The sequence below is a fragment of the Camponotus vicinus genome, unplaced genomic scaffold (assembly GCF_025532165.1).
Source record: "Camponotus vicinus isolate PSW18456_S1 unplaced genomic scaffold, iyCamVici1.0 SCAF_5, whole genome shotgun sequence".
NCBI lineage: Eukaryota > Metazoa > Arthropoda > Insecta > Hymenoptera > Formicidae > Camponotus > Camponotus vicinus.
Window position 1 is genome coordinate 15,315,741 of NW_028141977.1, and position 18,604 is coordinate 15,334,344.

At 35.8% G+C, this 18,604-nt stretch overlaps 2 protein-coding genes across 5 annotated transcripts; one reads left to right on the plus strand and one right to left on the minus strand.

Moving 5' to 3' along the window:
- Positions 1-24: 24 nt before the first annotated feature.
- Positions 25-3,493, minus strand: Secp43 (tRNA Selenocysteine associated protein). 3 transcript variants are annotated; one of them, XR_014439005.1, is made up of 6 exons: positions 3,035-3,372; positions 2,741-2,938; positions 2,279-2,601; positions 1,926-2,125; positions 1,656-1,831; positions 25-679 (listed from the first exon to the last, which is right to left on the minus strand). XR_014439005.1 is itself a non-coding variant. In XM_083100037.1 (6 exons), exons 2-6 carry the CDS (start codon positions 3,074-3,076, stop codon positions 1,707-1,709), a joined length of 888 nt encoding a protein of 295 aa, XP_082956163.1. In that variant the 5' UTR covers positions 3,077-3,110; positions 3,381-3,493; the 3' UTR covers positions 1,678-1,706. The 3 variants fall into 3 exon arrangements, 2 of the variants coding, with proteins under 2 accessions (XP_082956163.1, XP_082956162.1); XM_083100037.1 differs by lacking the exon at positions 25-679 and adding an exon at positions 3,381-3,493 and having other exon boundaries at positions 1,678-1,831; positions 3,035-3,110; XM_083100036.1 differs by lacking the exon at positions 25-679 and adding an exon at positions 3,381-3,476 and having other exon boundaries at positions 1,678-1,831; positions 3,035-3,115.
- A 334-nt stretch (positions 3,494-3,827) lies between these two features.
- On the plus strand, positions 3,828-14,329 carry LOC145971453 (uncharacterized). Of its 2 annotated transcripts, XM_083099110.1 has the most exons (11): positions 3,828-4,489; positions 6,107-6,204; positions 6,678-6,824; positions 6,917-7,036; positions 7,252-7,402; positions 7,635-7,764; positions 8,130-8,283; positions 8,779-8,967; positions 9,039-9,158; positions 9,252-13,231; positions 14,187-14,329. In XM_083099110.1, exons 1-11 carry the CDS (start codon positions 4,150-4,152, stop codon positions 14,194-14,196), a joined length of 5,439 nt encoding a protein of 1,812 aa, XP_082955236.1. In that variant the 5' UTR covers positions 3,828-4,149; the 3' UTR covers positions 14,197-14,329. The 2 variants fall into 2 exon arrangements, with proteins under 2 accessions (XP_082955236.1, XP_082955237.1); XM_083099111.1 differs by lacking the exons at positions 3,828-4,489; positions 6,107-6,204; positions 6,678-6,824; positions 6,917-7,036; positions 7,252-7,402 and having other exon boundaries at positions 8,130-8,302; positions 8,733-8,967.
- Positions 14,330-18,604: the final 4,275 nt, after the last annotated feature.

The window sequence follows — 18,604 nt, forward strand, 5'->3', positions numbered from 1 at the left end:
AATACTAAAGGTAAAATATGCGAGTTTTCCAATACAATTTTTGCTTTTATTGTAATCTCATCTGTCTTCTGAATCAATTGTATGTAATGTTCTTATCCAGCATGATTCTTTCATTACTTATGCCACAACTACAGTGGATTAAGAAAGCCAATTAGAGACAAAGCGCACGATACATTTCTATTTTGCAAGTGTGTATGTATGTATGTATATATGTGTATGTATGTATGTATATTGTATATATACATTTGTACAATTGTATATATACATATATATATATATATAAAACTTTATAATAAAAATAAAGTTTAAGATCTCTGAGACGACTTCACATGTATAAAATTCAGTAAACGAAGCACATATTTTTTTTTTTATAACACAAGCATAAATAGATTTTATCAAATTATATTAAGAAGGAAGGAATTTTGCTATTGTATGTTATCTTTTCTAGCTAATGTTTTGAGCGTCGGTTCTAGTATATATAAAGCTCAGTAGTCAGTATACTGCCATGACAATGTATATAATGTAAAAATTACATTATCGATTATCAATTAATAATTATGATTTTATAGCAACAAAGTTGCTGCAAAGAATACAAATTGCAATTATCTTAAATAAAATATTGAATAATTGAGATAAGTATGTATGAATTTATTTCTGTAATGAAAAAATTATGTTGTGCCTGAAAAGAGCAGATATCTTGATCATTTTCAACATTTTCTTAGAATTAATAGAAAATACTTTATAATTAAATATTTAAAAGTGAGATATATTTCTGTATTATAATATACAGGGTGAGCCATTTTAATTAACGCACGCAATTATTTCGGAAACAAAGCATTTTAGAGAAAAATGTTTCAGACAAAAGTTTTATGGTTTCGAGGGGGCCATAAGATGGTATCATTGGTTTGACCTTGAAGAGTTATTTGAAGGTCACATGAAGGTCACCTTCAATTTCTTAAATGGAACCTACTATTTGTCATTGCATATTCTTGTAGCTTATCTCGAGAGCTTTCCAAAACACTATAATTAAGTACCTTTTCGTTAAGTACTTTTTGAGTTATGAGGCTTGACATAATTTCTTAATTTTACATAAACCGTAAAATATTCATTTTTCGATTATCTTACCTTAATACTTTTACGTATAAAATAATGAGAGGAATCAACTGGTGTAAAGAAAACACATAGTTGTTTTGAAGAAAAAATATGGAATTATTAATTGCAAATTATATATTTTTTCTTCAAAACAACTATGTGTTTTCTTTACACCAATTGATTCCTCTCATTATTTTGTACATAAAAGTATTAAGATAAGATAATCGAAAAATGAATATTTTACAAGATATTTTTTTTACGGTTTATGTAAAATTAAGAAATTATTTCAAGCCTCATAACTCAAAAAGTACTTAACGAAAAGGTACTTAATTATAGTTTTGGAAAGCTCTCGAGATAAGCTACAAGAATATGCAATGACAAATAGTAGGTTCCATTTAAGAAATTGAAGGTGACCTTCATGTGACCTTCAAATAACTCTTCAAGGTCAAACCAATGATACCCTCTTATGGCCCCCCCGAAACCATAAAACTTTTGTCTGAAACATTTTTCTCTAAAATGCTTTGTTTCCGAAATAATTGCGTGCGTTAATTAAAATGGCTCACCCTGTATATAAAAATCCGTGAAGAGGTATCATATATCTTTATTCTTAATCATTAATAGCACAATTCTATAGTATCACATGGAATCCACTTAGAACTTTCCAAGGCATCCCATAAATTATAATCTTGTTCAATTATTTCTCTATTTGCTTTGTCAATATCAATGGGGACTGAATGCTCTGTAAAAGAGAAAAGATGTTGCATAAAGCATATTAAATTAAAATATTTCAAGTTTACATTAAAAAAAAAAAAATTATAAAGAAATAATGGTACCGATTAATTCTAATTCATCTTCCTCAGGTTTCTGATCAGATACATAGTTATTATAAGCATCTGATGTTGGTTCGCTTTCATAATAGCCTTGTTGCCAAGCGCTGTAACTATTCCAATATGATGACGTATCATAGTAATTATACGCCTCTGAATTCATGTTTGATGCTGGATACTCAGAAGTTGATTGTGGTGGTGTTGAACTAAAAAATGATGAAAAAAATATTTCTTATAAATGACTTTCTTTTTGTAGCATAATATTAAAGACAAGTATTTTTCTGATTGATAATAGGAGAAATTTATCTTTTAAAATATATTATTGACATCACAATATAATTCTTATGTAATTAACTTACCCAGATATTTTATTCCAGGGTCTAGGTACAGCATTGCAGATTTTTAGAGATTTTGTTCCAAGTCCTCTGTAACCATTCATAGTGATTAGGCTATTCTTCTGCTCTTCTTCATTCGCGAATCTAACAAAGCCATAGCCTTTACTGAATCCCGAGCTATCCAATATAACTTTAGCTGTTCTGATTGAATTATATTTTGCAGCAAATGCTCTGTATAATGAGTAATCATCTACATCGGTGGATAAATCGCCTACCCAAATACTGAATTCCCTCTCAGCAGCAGGTTTCCCTGTAGTGCTGGCGTGATTTAAACGAAACCGTACAGGCTGCAAAATGTCACAATATTAGAATAACAATCAATTATATATATATATATATATATATATATATATATATATATATATATATATATAATTGATGAATTGTAATGTATGTATATATTTATATATATCGTAATATATTTACGGGATTTGAACCAGGTATGACTTTGCCGTTTAATTTGTGCATGGCATCGAGCGCCATTTCGTCAGTTGGAAAATGTACGAAGCAGTATCCTGCGGGCTCGCCTGTATACCGATTTCGCATTACTTTTACCGTCTGCGGCTGTTCGCCCATCTTGTGAAACGCGTTCATGATGAAGCTTTCAGTCATGTACGGCTCCAGCTAAAATGAAATAATTGTTAATAATCACGTTTATATTCACTTGCTTTCAATCATGCATCAAGTACAAAGATACAATCTGTTAAATAATTTACTCACGCCACCCATCCACAGCTGACACAGCACCATTGGTCCTGACATTTTATTTTACTCCCAATGAATTAATTTTCATCAACTGTTCTACCGAGTAAGAGAAATGTAAAAGTTTATATATATATATCGTTTATCCAGATGCTATTTTCCTGTTCTTTGTACACGTTTAGTATGGAAATCTTAAAGACACCGCATAATTTATGTACAATCACGACACTTTGCCGAGTGAATAGAACCGACAAGGTGTTTTGTGTAAGCAAAATTAAAATTGAAACACAAACAGACCGACTGACCGTCGTAAGTAGCGAGAGGTTATATTGTTGACAAGCGGAAAAATGCACAAAACACATACCACATGAGATGACAAGACTCAAAACAATCACGATGCTTGAATATCCAGATGCAATGTGTTCGACGCGAACCCGGCCATTGGCCGCGTTCAACGGAGAAAAAGAAATCAAACGTCATTGGCTGCGTTCAGCAGAAAAAGCTGCTTTGCAACTGTTGTAAAATTCGTGAGCTTGATTGGTGTATGCTCTTAATTTTGACTGAATCTAAGAGCATACACCAATCAGATTCACGAATTTTACAACAGTTGCAAAGCAGCTTTTTCTGCTGAACGCAGCCATTGGCTCCTACTTTCAGCGCCAGCAAATCAGCGTCGAATTTTACAAGAATGCGCCAAAGCGCTCGGACCAATCAGGAGGGATACTTTGATATAATACGGGAACATTACTATTGGTTCTACAGTACCGGGAATGACTTCCGATTGGCCGGCCGTGATCACGCGCGACGTTACGCTCGCTCGTTACATCGCGACTTCGATGACCGATGGCAACAAAGATGGCGGGCGCGGTAATGCGCGCAGCGATCATGTAACATCGCCGAGGCGCGTTGACGTATGTACATGTACGTCGTGACGAGCGTCCCGTGTAGAGTGCCCGGGCGGACGGCAAACTGTCGCGACGTGCGTGCGCGTGTCGAGTGTATGCGGAGCACCGCGATTCCGTGGCGTGAGTGCGCGCGCGCGCGCGGGTGCGGGTGTGTGTACGTGTTCGTGCGCGAGCCGCGTTTCTGACACGAGTGCGACGACGAGATATGTCAGAGGCAGTTCCGGAAGCATGAGCGAGGGAGCGGACTCGGTTACGCGAACCCGCGGGGATTCGCCCCAGGCCACCTCGGCGGGCGAGGGCGATGCTCAGCGGACGACCGGGACGGCGACGCCCTCGCCGCCGCCGCCGCCAACGACGTACACTAGCAGGAGGCCGCGTTTCGGCACCGGTGGCCCTCCGCCGTCGCCGTACATGTGGATCGACGGCCGTCAGCTGCGGAGCGCCCTGGCCTGGACCAAAAAATGGCCGATGCGGCCGCCCGATGCTGTCCCGTTACGAGTCAGCTTCCCCGCGAACGACAATCATCTGGTGACGAGCTACCTGGAGCCCGCCAATCCTTGGCGGCACGGTGAGTATTGTCGTCCTTCCGCGATATATCCTTGGTCCCTTACCTGGCTCTTTATCAGATTTAGCATTATCGACCGTATCTCCTTGGAGTGTACCTCGGAATGCATCGCATCTTGTGTTACTTAGATTTAACACTTAGATTTCATGATATCTAGCATCGACGATCTAGGTTGAGTAGCTCTCTATGGTTAGCAATCTGTTGTTGATCTTTTTATATAAGGTGCTTTCCATTTACATCAAAACTCAGATAAATCTCACTTTTGTCTTTCTTTTACATTCATGTTAAAGAAAGACAGAAGTGAGATTTATCTGAGTTTTGATGTAAATGGAAAGCACCTATAGACTCAGAGGAAGGTAATGTAATTAATCAGGATTAGTGCTGACAAAAGTCAATGTGAGCAGTTTTTGTTATAAAGAATTTATATGTAAAGAACGTTTGATGCTTTATACAGTACTGAGAGAAGCATGATTTAAATTTTGTTTGTGATTTGTAAATTACTTTAATAAAATCGGTATGTATTACACTGTCTCCGACACGGTACAAATATATATATATATATATATATATATATATATATATATATATATAGATAATTAATCATATGCTGTTATAATGTTGCAGGATATTTTGGTATATATATTTGTGCTCTCAGGATTTCAAGTAAAAAACAATTATCTAATATTATTTAAAATATAGCGTTGCTGTAACTTGCTGTAAAATTTTATATAAATTAATTATTTTTTGAGATCAAGATTGTAAATTTTTTTCAAGGTTTAGCAAGACACTTGTGAACCATATTAAAAGATGTCTACCGTACAATATAATATACAAGCATATTGAAGAAATATTAATGATAAATTTGTAATTAATTTTGTTTAATTGCGCATAATTCTTGTATCAAGTAAATAACCTTAACATTCTTAAGTAAATAACCTTAATTCTCATTACATGACCAGGATAATAATTGCTTGTTTGTGGAAATATTTTTACAATATTTTAAAGCAATTGGATCATTTGCACAGTTTTTTTATTCGATTATTTAATGCAGTTGTACATCGTTACTATGCTATTAGGTTTTTTTATAGACGCTGTCCCAAGTGAAGGATTTCGCAATGTGAATCTTGTACTAATTATAAGTTTGACGCAATGTTAAAGTCTATCTAGTACAGTAATATAGGATAAAACTGTAACAATCATTCTCTTTTCTTATTATAATTAATGCGTGTATGATAAAATATCAAATAAATAAATAAATAATTATATATGCCATACATTGTATTATTTATTATACTTCTACATTACTTACTTCTCTTTAATTTTATACACATTTTCTCTGTCTCTTTTATGTATATTATATATACTTTATTATGTACATGAAATGTACTTTATTCTTTCTAAAAAATCTGAAGAACTTACATAATTGAGTAATTATAGATATTTTTAAAAATTCCCGAGTGTTTTCTGTTAGTCCTATAAATATAATAAATTTAACAAAAATGTTTTTTTGTATATTTTAAATAAAAAATATGATTTTTCAATATTGGCATGCTCATGTTATAATATCTGTGATACTTTTGATATATCAAGCAATAAAAAAATATTAATAATTGTTCCCAGCTGAAAATGTGAATCGCGAGGACTTAATCTTCTCATACAAGGAGTCCTGCATACGTTACAACACCAAACCCTTGCCAAACGTTTTAGTTCAGCTCAAGGTAAATGCATTCACTTTTTTACATTACAATTATATATAATTTCATTATATCATGCTATTTCTTCTCTGGCGTAAATCACAACTGATATTAAATTCAGGTGTGAGCATGTTGCAACAAAATAATGATCTCTCAAAAGGACCGGTTCTATTACATGGAAGTGTGTATCGAGCTTGTTTACTTGAACCAAAAACGCTAAACTGGCTGAAATAAAAACGTGAAGTTTATCTCTTTTACTTTTCTTTCATCATGGCATTTTGTACATGCTATTTGTTCTGGCATTCTCTAGCAATCTAGGAAGACTTTTTCACCAGATAGATTATCAGTGCCTTTTGTAGTGCACGGACATAGCTCTGCTGCTTTGAGGAATGCATTTTTGCAAATTTTATTCGAATTTCGACGTTGAGTCAGCTTTGCAAGAAGAAAAGTTCTCATTCATTTTTATGCACACATGTTTCTTCATGTTTGTTACATAGAACCTGGATGTATCTCAAGATCGGTGCGAGCAACTGAATTTGAAAGGGGAAATCTTGGATCAGGATCATTCTGAGCCATTGGAGGAGATACTGAAGAGAGTACAATTTAATAAGATTAATCTAGAAGGAACATCTCTGAACGATGAGGTAATTCTACAAAAATACATACATTGTATTATTGAGTATATTTTTATATATGCATATATAATTTATATTAATGTAAACAATTTTTATTATAGAGTTCCGTGATATTATTTGATATGCTTGAATATTACGAGTCTGCAAAACACTTAAATATCTCATTTAATCCGGAAATTGGAGCGCGCGGCTGGCAAGCGTGCTCCCATATGATTAAAAAGGTACACATACAACCAATTTGTTAAACGAGAATTTTTATATACGATCCTATATGTCAAAATTAGTTTACAAATTTTATCTTTATTTTTAACTTGGCTATATTCCAATTAATTACTGCAACGTATAGCAGATAGTGTTACTACATGTATATATGTATACACTGTTATATTTAAAGCAAAATATTAAAAGAGTAATCAATACTGTTCTAATTTTTTAGACTCAATGTTTAGAGCAGCTTGAAGCAAGAGACATACAGTTTAACGAACAAAATATGAACATTTTGAGCCGTGCGTTACGATTAGTTGGTCATCTACATGTTCTCAAATTGGAAAATTGTGGATTGTCGGGCAGAGCAATCGTCATACTTGGTATTTATTGTATAACAATATTTTTCATTGAGATATTATATCGCGTCTAATAAATATATTATTGAAATTTATCACATATTAATCTCGATATTTGTTGACATTAATAATTTTCGAGAATAAAAAAAAAAGAAAAAATGAAGCGTATCGAAACATTATGTTACCGTAATTAATAAAATATCAGAAAGTTCTTTGCAATGATTTATATGAATTATGATTGTGTGTTTTGTAACAGTTACAGCCCTAAAAATGAATAGCGGTATACGGGAATTATATTTAGCCGATAACGGGCTTGATTTATATGATGCTATACAGCTTGGATCTCTCTTAAGGATGAACAATCATTTGCAATTGCTCGATATTAGGTATGATTAATTGCTCAATAATAAAGAACAATCATTTATCTTCCATAGCTTTCTCTAGAAAGATAAATGTGAGAATGTGTGTGTATATGTACGTGTATATATATAATATGTGTGTGTGTGTGTGTGTGTATCCTTTTTTTTATATTTTTTTGGCCTCATCTTATAGATTTTTCTCTACAAATTATTTTTTAAATTTGTCACGAAAATCAATAGAAATCGTACGTAGTAACTAAATATTTTTATGTGTAGATTGTAGATGTTTGCTTTATATCTGTGAGAGGGGGGGGGGGGGGGCATTACGCTTAAGCGAGTAACGATGTTTTTAGTACAGATTCTCTTTCTTTTGGAAATGTTTTTTTCTTTAGTAATAATAACGTCCAGGACGACGGGGTACGAGACATTTTGGAGGGCCTGATCAATCAAGTGAACGAAGATAAGACCGGCAAGGGACTCAGTATCCTGATATTATGGAACAATCGTTTAACCAAGAACTCGTCATCCTATATCTCGAGGATTATAGTATGTACTATACTATATTGTATGTATTATACGAATATCTTGTATCTTTTTATATCATCTTTATTTAATCATAATGTTGGCGATAATGGCCACAATAATTTTGTTTGTTTTTTTTATAATATAAACATATAAATTGTTTATAACTGTAACTCAATGTGCACGATATCTTCTTGCGAAGTAATTGTATTTAATATGAATTTAATTATTTTAATTTTCACTGTTATATTTTATTGCATCAATTATTTTGTGTATATTTATTTGTATGTATATGTTGTGCCATTATTAATATATATGTTAAAATAGAGAAATGCTGGAAATAATAGAGAATTGAAATAATATCACAATATTTAAGTAGCGCGTGAAAATCGAAGAGGGATTTAAAATTATTTGAAATTATCAAGAAAGAGAAATAAATGAAGCAATAAAAGTATGCTGTTTGTATGCTGTAGCTTAACGCGTTTGCTGCCCTATTACGCCCGCAATAATTATGTTCAGGCATTATCGAAAACATTGGAGACTCTGAATATCGGTCAAAATATGCTGACGGACGAGGCACTAAGAATCGTTAAGGAATCACTGAAGCAGAATCGTGTTCTCCTGCAATTGGGCATGCAATCGACAGAACTCACGTGCGAGGGGATAATCACGTTAGCCGAGATCATGGAGATGAATCAAGTTTTGCAGGTAGGTTCTCTGGTTATACAATCAATCTGATTAAACTCGATATCCTACTATGCTCTCTTCTACTTGTGCAGAGAATAGATTTGCGAGATAATAACATAAAATTGCGTGGGATGCATGCTCTTGTGAACGTAATGAAGACAAACAAGACCGTAACGCAGATCGATTTGGACGACAGACCTCGGATAAGAATAGTGAGTTTCATATGATATTTATATACGTGTGTTCTAGAATCCTTTTTACGTTCGCTTAATCAATCTCTTTCTTCTTACCTTTTCTAAACGAAGGATGGTCCCTTGAATGAGTACGTGGAACTGATTGTGGAGATTCGCAGTCGCTGCGGCCAAAACGAAGAGCGCCGTCTGCTGGAAGAATCCACCGAGGATGCCGAAAGTCCGCAGTACCCGAGCCTGAACGCGAGCTCCCGTAAGATCTCGCTCACTTGTCAGACACTGCCAAGTCCGTCGTCCGGTCGATCAGTGACATCGTTGGCTGCTGACGAGCCGGCGACGCGCACCACGCTGGAGCCGGCAAAACGCACCAGCGGTGGCCGTCTGCGATCCCCGGCTCCCAGTCCGATTCCCTCACCTGTAGCCAGTCCGATCCCCAGTCCGTCTCGGAATCGTTTCGTCGTATGCCGAGTGCCGGAAGCATCGCTACGCTCTACCGACTCCTCGGCATCCACTTCACCCGTCACTTCGCCATCCCTCGGCTCCTCTCCGAATTTCTTCTCCGGTGCATCGAGTGGCGGCCCGTCGCGGTTCCGTGTGTCGGTCGTCGAGTCGGCGGGTGCCGGTCGCTCGCCGCCCAAATCGGTTATCGCTTCTACTAACGGCAGCTCGGTCACGATCGGTTTCAACGTCAAAATTGATGCGGCCGACTCGAACGATTCCGACAACGTAATCGACAAGACGAACGCCAGCAGTAACACAGCCGCGTCTGCGTCTGATATGCTTCACGTAGTCCCGTTAGCGAGAGAAACATCCTCCTCGAGCGAAGACATAGCCAAGAACCAAGATCGTTGCAACGAAGAGACGAAGACTTCATCAAGTGAACAGCAAGTTAAAGTACGACTCGAGGTAGGCGAGATTGTTACAGCGACGCCCAAGGGTAAATATGACAAGATGACTGAGATTAAAGAAGAAGAACGGTTAGAAGACCAGAATGATATAATCGGGACATTGCAATCTGAAAAAAACGAGATGGGTTATTCCAACGAAAACGAAAACAATCGAAGCAACGTTACGACAATGGATCTCGAGAACGCTGCAATAGCCGACAACGAGGCGATTATAAATCGCAACATCGTGTATACGAGTACAAAGGAACTCCAAGTACCTGCATATCCAAACGAAGATACAATTTCGACTAGTGTAGTCGAGGATAAAGAAAATGCGAATGCAATAAAATTATCTTTGGATAACACTTCGGAATTGAACCGAACAACTTCGGAATTGAACCGAACAACGGAAGAGTTATCCACTTGTATATCGAGATCTTCCGCGAATTCCATTTGGACGGGAACGTCTTCGATTCACACGACGGAGTCGCATTCACGGGAACAATCGAGCACATCAGTGCAGAAGCACAAATCCAGTCTGGAGAAGCTCTTGTCATTGTTCCAACATCCCGGCCAATTTTTTTCTGACTCCTCAAGTACCACCAGTGTCATGGACACAAAAAGCTCCCTGCAAGAAAATGTCAGCGGTGTGATGGCATTGGGCGACAAATTGCAGCAGTACCTGAAAGAAGGTCGAACCAAGATCGATGGCTCATGGTCTTCGGAGCATGGATCTCCGTTGAAAAACAAATCGATGGGACTGAATATATCGCAACTGCAGAATTTAACTGGCATATTTACATCTTTCAAGCTCGAGCCACAGGCAAATCTCGTCGAGCACGGCACCAAGTTCTTCAGTCAAACGAAAACTCAGGATGCGAGGGAGGATATCAAGGAGAAGGATTTAGAAGAATCGACAGAAACCGAAGTTGCGAGGAACGACAACGAGAGAAATTTGCTTGATCGAGAGACTAATCAACTTACAAGAAACTATGGCAATCTGATTGAGCAGCATCAAGTGATTAAGAGTGACGAAAATGATTTATTTCATCAAAAACAGAATCAGAGCATGAAGAATGATGAGAAAGACTTAGATAAACAGAATCAGTTTATTGGAAGGAACGAGAATTTGCTTGGTCAAGAAAAAAGTCAAGTTGAAAACGATGAGCAAAAATTATTCAATCAGATCAGCAGGAGCGATGAAAAAGATTCTATCAGTCAAGAAAAGGGTCAAATTTCGATTAATGATGAGAATAAATTATTTGATCGGATGAAAAATCGAACTATAGAAATCGATGAAAGAAATTTAGAGGATCAGAAGAAGGGACAGGAAATTATCAGGAACACTGGTGAAAATGTTGTAGACAGCGATAATATACAGAAGACAGACGAGGTTGCGAATAACGATCCAGAAGATGAAAGGCTGCGAAATGACATTGCGAGAAATGACGGAAAAGATTCCGTGAGTATCCGAGATGGCACACGCAATGTTAACGAGGAGAAGGATGTATGTAACGCGGATGACTTAAGAGGGACAGAATCTGACAGGATTAGTGATCGACTGTTACCTGAAAGTGTGCAATCAAAGGATAATTTCGCTAATAATTTAGTATTAGACGACGGTCACGTCGCAACAAGTGCAGCAGTGGTCTTGTCGTCGTCTCCGGCAAGTGAATCTACTGCGTATATAAATGTAAGTTTAACGGATATAGCCGAATATTCTACTCTAGGATTAAGTAACATTGCCGACATATGTATAGAATGTAACGATGCGAAACGTTTCGAGGATTTTATCAGCGAGGAAGAGCGTGACGATGCACCGCAGGATTCACCGAAATGTACGGAGCGTGATGATGATGCCGAGTGCTTAAAACATGATAATTCGGAGATTTTAGGGAATAATGACGCGAGGTGTTTACAACGTGACAACGCGGTTGAAGAAACGAATGCCACGATAATAAGGACATGTGATACAACTACGGACAGTATTAATCAGACTAGTGATAGTAGGTTTTTTCCGATTTCTAACGTAGCGTATGATAGTAAGAAAGCCGTAGATAGCGTAAGTATCGTGTCGATCACGACGGACGATGATGTCGACGTGATCAGGCCTGCGTCGGAAAACAGCGGGCTATCGACATCATCGACGTCGTTATTTACGGACGCGAGCGTTTACTTAAACGAGGAAGTTACCAATAACACGCACCGAGATCGCCGGTGCGATTTTACGAGGAAAAGAGAAGAGAAGGAAGATCTCCATGATGATGCTTACCGCGATTCCGTTGATCGTGCAACAAGTACAAGTGTAAATATTAACATAGATCCACACGGAGAATCGGAAACGACGAGTCCACATGGGAGCCAAGAGGCGCCAGAACGGTTGTTGATGCCAAATAATATCAACAAACATCGAATTATTCTTGAGGACGCTGCCGAGACCACGAGTCATTCGGAGGACAAACAGGGTAAACAGACGGTCGATCCGATGATTCTCGTCACCCCATCGTCGCACGAGATATCCGTAATAAGTTTGGACAAGTCTGATGCAGAGGAGCTTATCTTTTGCATGACCGACGTCTCCACAGACGGTACATCTATAGAGGACGAGCTATCACCTCAAGGCATCGCGCCCAGAAGCTCACCGAATAAACTGGCGGAATCGTACTATGAGCTTCCCGCTTCGAGGACCAACGTGTCGACGAGCGGCACGCTTCTGATCGAGAATCCCGGGAGCGTGCACAGGAACAGTCAGGATTCCGGAATCGAGGAGACCGCATTGACAATCGACGATACCGTCGTCGGAATGACGGAGTTGCCGCCGATACCGCCGCCGCCGCCGCCGCCGCCACCGCCGCGTAGTAGCCTCCAAGAGAGCGTGGACTCGGGGATCGAGTCGGAGTGTTCGTCGATATGCATCAGAATGGAATCCGCTACCGGAATCAACACGCTAGAGATGGTCGCGACACCGAAGAGGCCCACGCGTGACGATAACGATGACGAGGAGGAATTTGGGGAGTTTGCCTCGGATTTCCTCGCGAGGGAGACGCGACTAGTCGATAGCACGAGTGGCGATGGCGATGGCGTCTCGTACCTCAGCGGCGTCAAGTGCACGGTCGTCAATACCATGCGGCCTGTCGCCGATGAAGGCGTCGCTCGACCAACAGCGCCGATGATCGCGCACTCCCCCGCGACCGTGCACGGCACCAGGTGAGTGTACTTCTAGGGCGCCTTCTCCCCTGGGCTTCTTCTGCGGAACTTCCTGCAGAAATCTTAGAATGCGTTACGCGCGCGATTAAAACCTTAAATCTCGGAAATAAGTCTGGTCGTCGACTTACAACATAATCTTAAGAGGAGAAGATGTGTGCGATATTTTGGTACACTGATAAGAATAAGTAAAGCTTGGATTTTGCCTTCAAAGTCCGAAGAACGAGAAATTGCGAAAATAAAAATGTCAAATAATAAATAATTAAATTTAAAAACTCCTACGTTTTATTGGGAAAGGTTGTGCATTCTAAGAGTTAATGTGTGGAAGAGGATGTTTCTTTCCCCACTGCTTCGATTCTTCTTGATTTTCCGCTTACTCGCTTTTGCAATCGACGTCAGCTTTTGCACTGGTGCTTTTGCTGAGAATATCTTTAAAAAAAATTAAAAGAGTTTTAAATACCTACTTGGTAATTAAACACTTGCGCGACTTGAATAAAGGGTGAAACGACGAGAGATGTGATCTCTTCGTTGATTATTTGGATGGTGATACCGAAATCTGCGGAAACTTTACGAGATTTCCTTATATTTGTATTTCCTTTTAGTTTTTAACGTAGTTTTTTACTTTGTGATTTCTTCGTTCCCCATTGAATTGATCCTTATTCTTTGACAATAGTAATGTTTCTGCTTTATTAACAACAAAACATGAAGACAAAAAGAGAACGATGTCTTTTAAAGCCTTCATATCATTTCATGTTTTTCTTGTTGATGTATCTTTTGTCGCTACATGTTTTCATCATATTGCATAAATTTCAATATTAGGTATTATTACAAGTTTAAAAGTGCAATTTTATAATAAATAATCACAAATGAATTTATTATTATTCGACTTAATTATTTATATTTTTTGAAAGTTTTCTTGCATAATTTTTTTTCTCATGACAATGTTACGTTTTTGCAGTCCAAAGTAATGCAACGGAAGGAAATGGAGCAGAGACAGATAATGGTGATGAAGCGAACAAGACAGACTCAATGGAGTACGATGATGATGACGAAATCGACGAGCTCGAAGAAATGATGAACCAGCTTGAGCCAAAATATCGACGCTACGCCAACTGGCGAATTTGAATGCTGTTTGAAACTTTTCTTTGCAGAAGATATCTAAAGCAGACGCATGCTTGGCTCCAAGGACCATCGATTCCGTAGATACTTAACATTACGCATCCTTCGTAGCTATATATATAATTTCTGATTCCATGAGATCCTGATACCATCGAATCTTGATGTCGAATCTTTTGTGTTCTCGAATTCAAAAATTCCTGTTTTTTTTTAAATTCTAATTTGTTGAAATCTTTCGGTAGAATTTCTTGTAGAATTTACTTTTAAAGATACATCAATTTTTTTAATAAATCGAGAAGATTCAGTTTGACAGATATTTTTTGGAGATAAAAATGACTCCTTTTCAATCATCTTTGCTGGAAATACTTAATGTGTTCATCTGCACAAGAGAACCTTGATAACATGCATTTTTGCGATCAGATTATCATAAATTCTTATCATTATTATGATATGTCTTTGATTCTCTATCTCATTTACGTGGCATTTTAATATCTCCGGATCTTTGTTACCAGATCTTGAATTCGATAAAGCTTCGTTTTTACAAATATCTATTCCATAGATCCTTGGAATTATCAGAGCACGTCAGAGACAGAATGTATGGAATTAGGGCGCTTTAGTGTAGAGGAAGGATAACATGTACTTTTATATATATATATAAAAGCGAGCATTGTAAACTTAATTTTTGATTATAATAGATGTCTAATAATGTGTCTTATGTGCTAGCTAGTTTCGTGTCGATCTTTTTTTTATTTCGCGGACAGAAAATAGAAAGGATATAGAGGAAAAAGAATCAATAAAAATAGAGAGGGAAAATTATGAAAATGTTTAGATAGACGATCGATTCTAGTCTCGAAGACAATCGATCTACTGGAGAATTGTAAAACTTAACGTGCACCTCTGTCTCGTACGACACGTAACGTGCTGGCATCGTGATCGATGTGAAAAAAAAGCCAGAGCTTAAATTTACAAATTATGGGACGCCAAAGACTGTAGAATCTTTTTTTTCGTCGTCCCTTGAGTCTCTATGAAGATTTTCGTTTGAAGAAACACAATGCGAAGCAAAAGAGGTGTTTCATTGCGATTATATTGAAAATATCCTTTCAATTAGATGCGTGAAAATGTTAAAAACAATGGTAATTTTTTTCAACATCGATACATTTATAAATAGTTAATAGAGACATTAAAAATTAATTAATTTTCGTCAAATAAATGTATATATTATAAATTATAGAAACCTGTTGAAAGGACATCTTAGACGCGGAAAGAACACCTTGTATATAAAATACGAGTAGTGTAAACTTTTTTCAATGTAACTTTTTACAATTAAATTTTACTTTTGTTGGATGAATTACACAGTGTGAAGTAGATATAATAAAAGAATAAATATTTGTTGCAATTAACGTACTAATCAATATAGAGAATCATTAGTTACATATTTCCAGATTTTTCGTGGAACGCAATTTAAAGAATACTGACCTAAAAATACATGGCGATTATACCTTAAACAAAATACTTTAACGAATCATTACTTAAATGTATGTACATCACTGTTAACTGAAAAACTATCAAAAACTTCCTGAATGCCTTGCATATATATAGTGTCATAGAAAATATGAGAATCAGTAATATAGGTCACTCTTGAAGGAGAAATGTGAAGTCGATTTCTCTGCCGAAAAAAATCTATTAGTACAATTGAATTATATAGCGGCATCTAAGATTGAGAAATAAGAGATGCAGCTAGTCGAGCTTTAAGAGTGTAAATAGATTATTTTAATTAATTCATAATCAATTCGAAATCTTATTTGTATATATTGTAATTTGGATTATATATGTATCATATAAAATATTTAATGTTAAAAAGTAAAAAAGTTGTTTGAAATTTAAATCTTTTTAAATCACAATCACACCTCTAGTTTAATGATATAGTTTCTACTACTGGTTATCATATTCTCTGAGATGTTCTATACATTTATATGTATATTTGTGTGTGCGTGCGTCGTGTATATTGGTATGTGTAATGTGTATATTGAATGGAGAAAGCGTGATCAAGAAATATTCGCGATTACTACGTGAAGTGATTGTGTTTTACATCACAGACGATAGATTTCGAAGACTCGAATTTATATTTCGTGAGAGGATCTAATTGAAATTCTAATAATATAAAGAAGCTCCTGTCGATATACATATATATATTAATATAATAAAATAATTTATATTATTTTTTAAAACTTAGAGCTTGAATAAAAAAAACTTAATTACTAGCTTGAATTTATCTACATTAAATATAAGTGAATCCTTATTGCAATATATACACACTTATATGTGATTTTTTTTATTTTAATAGACATCAAGTAGATTTATATACATATAATACTTTTATCTTTAGCAGGATTAAGATTTATTAATTAACTATTTACGTTTTGTATATTCTATTTATTAAAACTCGAATTCGAATATTGCAATCTTTTTTCAAACAATTTGTGCCTTTTGATATCACATGTATGTTTCCCTCTATTTTATATCTTTGTTAAAACACATTAGAAACAGATTCGAGTCTCTTCGAAAATATCGTCAAAGTTATCACGTTTAGGTAGCTCGTATTGCGATTAAACATGTCGAGATCTATTATTCTTATTATCATTATTATATATATATCTTAAATTATATATATATCTCGTTTGTCGTTATTTACAATACAAATCTCGTTACAAATGTAAATACATACATACATACATATGTATGTATATGTACAAATATATACATATATATATTTGCCACGTTACTGGTGGCTGATGTTAAAATAGAATGAGATCGTTGCTCCTGCGACAATTATAAACCTTGTACCTGTCTCGCGCTGAGCAATAATTGCACGTGCAATTATGGCATTTTTTCTACTCTGCATCCCAATTTGTCGGACTCTAGTAAGTGCAAATTTTTATATATTATACCGACAATAATTATAACAAGCTAAATTTTTGGTATTTCTTTACAAATTCTGAGACCAAGTGAATAATGGGATGCAATTGTACTTATTTACGAATTTTGCATCGACATTTTCATTACTTTTAGTAAATATTTTAAAGTGATATTTTGTGAGTCACTAACAAGCTTTAGGAAAATTAATTAATTCCGGTAAAAAAAATTCGATGAAAAAAGTGAGTACTATTGAGAGATCTCGTATATTGCGTGCAATTAGAGTGCTTTATCTTGTAAGTCCTACATTGCTAGAATTATCGTAATAATTTTCTTGAAATTAACTACACCTGCACGCGCACTTATTTCCCAGTGAAATGCGAACATTAATCCTGAAACGTGATCACAAGATGATCACAAATGTTGTGACTCAGATCGAAATTGTACAAAGTGTGAAATCGTACAAAATCAAAAGACGATTCTTCTGCTCCTTCGTTGTTCCCAAGATAAAATATACGTTTGAATAAGACAGAAAAATATTTAAAGCATGCTAAAGAGAAATTTTGTAACAATTTTTCGATTTGAGTATATTTTAATAATACAATTATATATTATATAATTATACGGGGGAAAGGAAAAAGTGTCGAAATTTTGTCTACTCTCGCGTTTTTAATGAATTTCCTATCAATTCTTCGACAAATTTAACCGTTTAACGAAAAAGCTATAACATCTTACTAAAGTGAAAAATTTCAAGAAACGATTTTGGTAATTCACACGTTTTTGAAGAGACGTTATTCGTTTTTGTTTATATCATGGCTTTTTCAGAGCGCGAAGATATCCGAAGGAAAAAACTCGTCAATCATTGACGTTAAAACCTCTTGTTGATCTCTCGTAATTTATAATTTCGTGAATAATGCTTTTGGAGATATAAATGAAGAAATTGCCGATGAATCAACTGTCTTAATTGTATCGTATTTTTAAAAAATAGCGTATATCGATTTTTAAAAAAAATTAAAATCTATTTGGAACATTTTTTGTTCTTTTTAAATTGATGACTCTTGTTTACGAGTCTCTTATTGGTGTTAAAGGGAAGAAAACTGTTCGAGGAGAGCTCTGGGAACAACATTGATTTCCTAGATTACTCGATATATGTGTGCGTGAATATAAAATGAATGTGTGTCTCTGAATATGTAAATAATTGCACAGAATGATACGTTCTCTAAGAACGTTCTATGGATAAAAAGTAATATGTAAAGAAAAAAATTATACACATATATAGCGTTTTTCTTTATATACTACTTTTATACTCTCATATACATATATAAGACAAATTGAGTTTGAGAGATT

Coding starts and splice junctions, on each gene's coding strand:
- Secp43 (XM_083100037.1), bottom strand. CDS start 3,076: ATGTCAGGACCAATGGTGCTGTGTCAGCTGTGGATGGGTGGC. Junction 2,939..3,034: donor GTCAGCTGTGGATGGGTGGC/GTGAGTAAATTA, acceptor ATTTCATTTTAG/CTGGAGCCGTACATGACTGA. Junction 2,126..2,278: donor CCCTGGAATAAAATATCTGG/GTAAGTTAATTA, acceptor ATCATTTTTTAG/TTCAACACCACCACAATCAA.
- LOC145971453 (XM_083099110.1), top strand. CDS start 4,150: ATGAGCGAGGGAGCGGACTCGGTTACGCGAACCCGCGGGGATTCGCCC. Junction 4,490..6,106: donor CGCCAATCCTTGGCGGCACG/GTGAGTATTGTC, acceptor AATTGTTCCCAG/CTGAAAATGTGAATCGCGAG. Junction 8,968..9,038: donor AGATGAATCAAGTTTTGCAG/GTAGGTTCTCTG, acceptor CTACTTGTGCAG/AGAATAGATTTGCGAGATAA.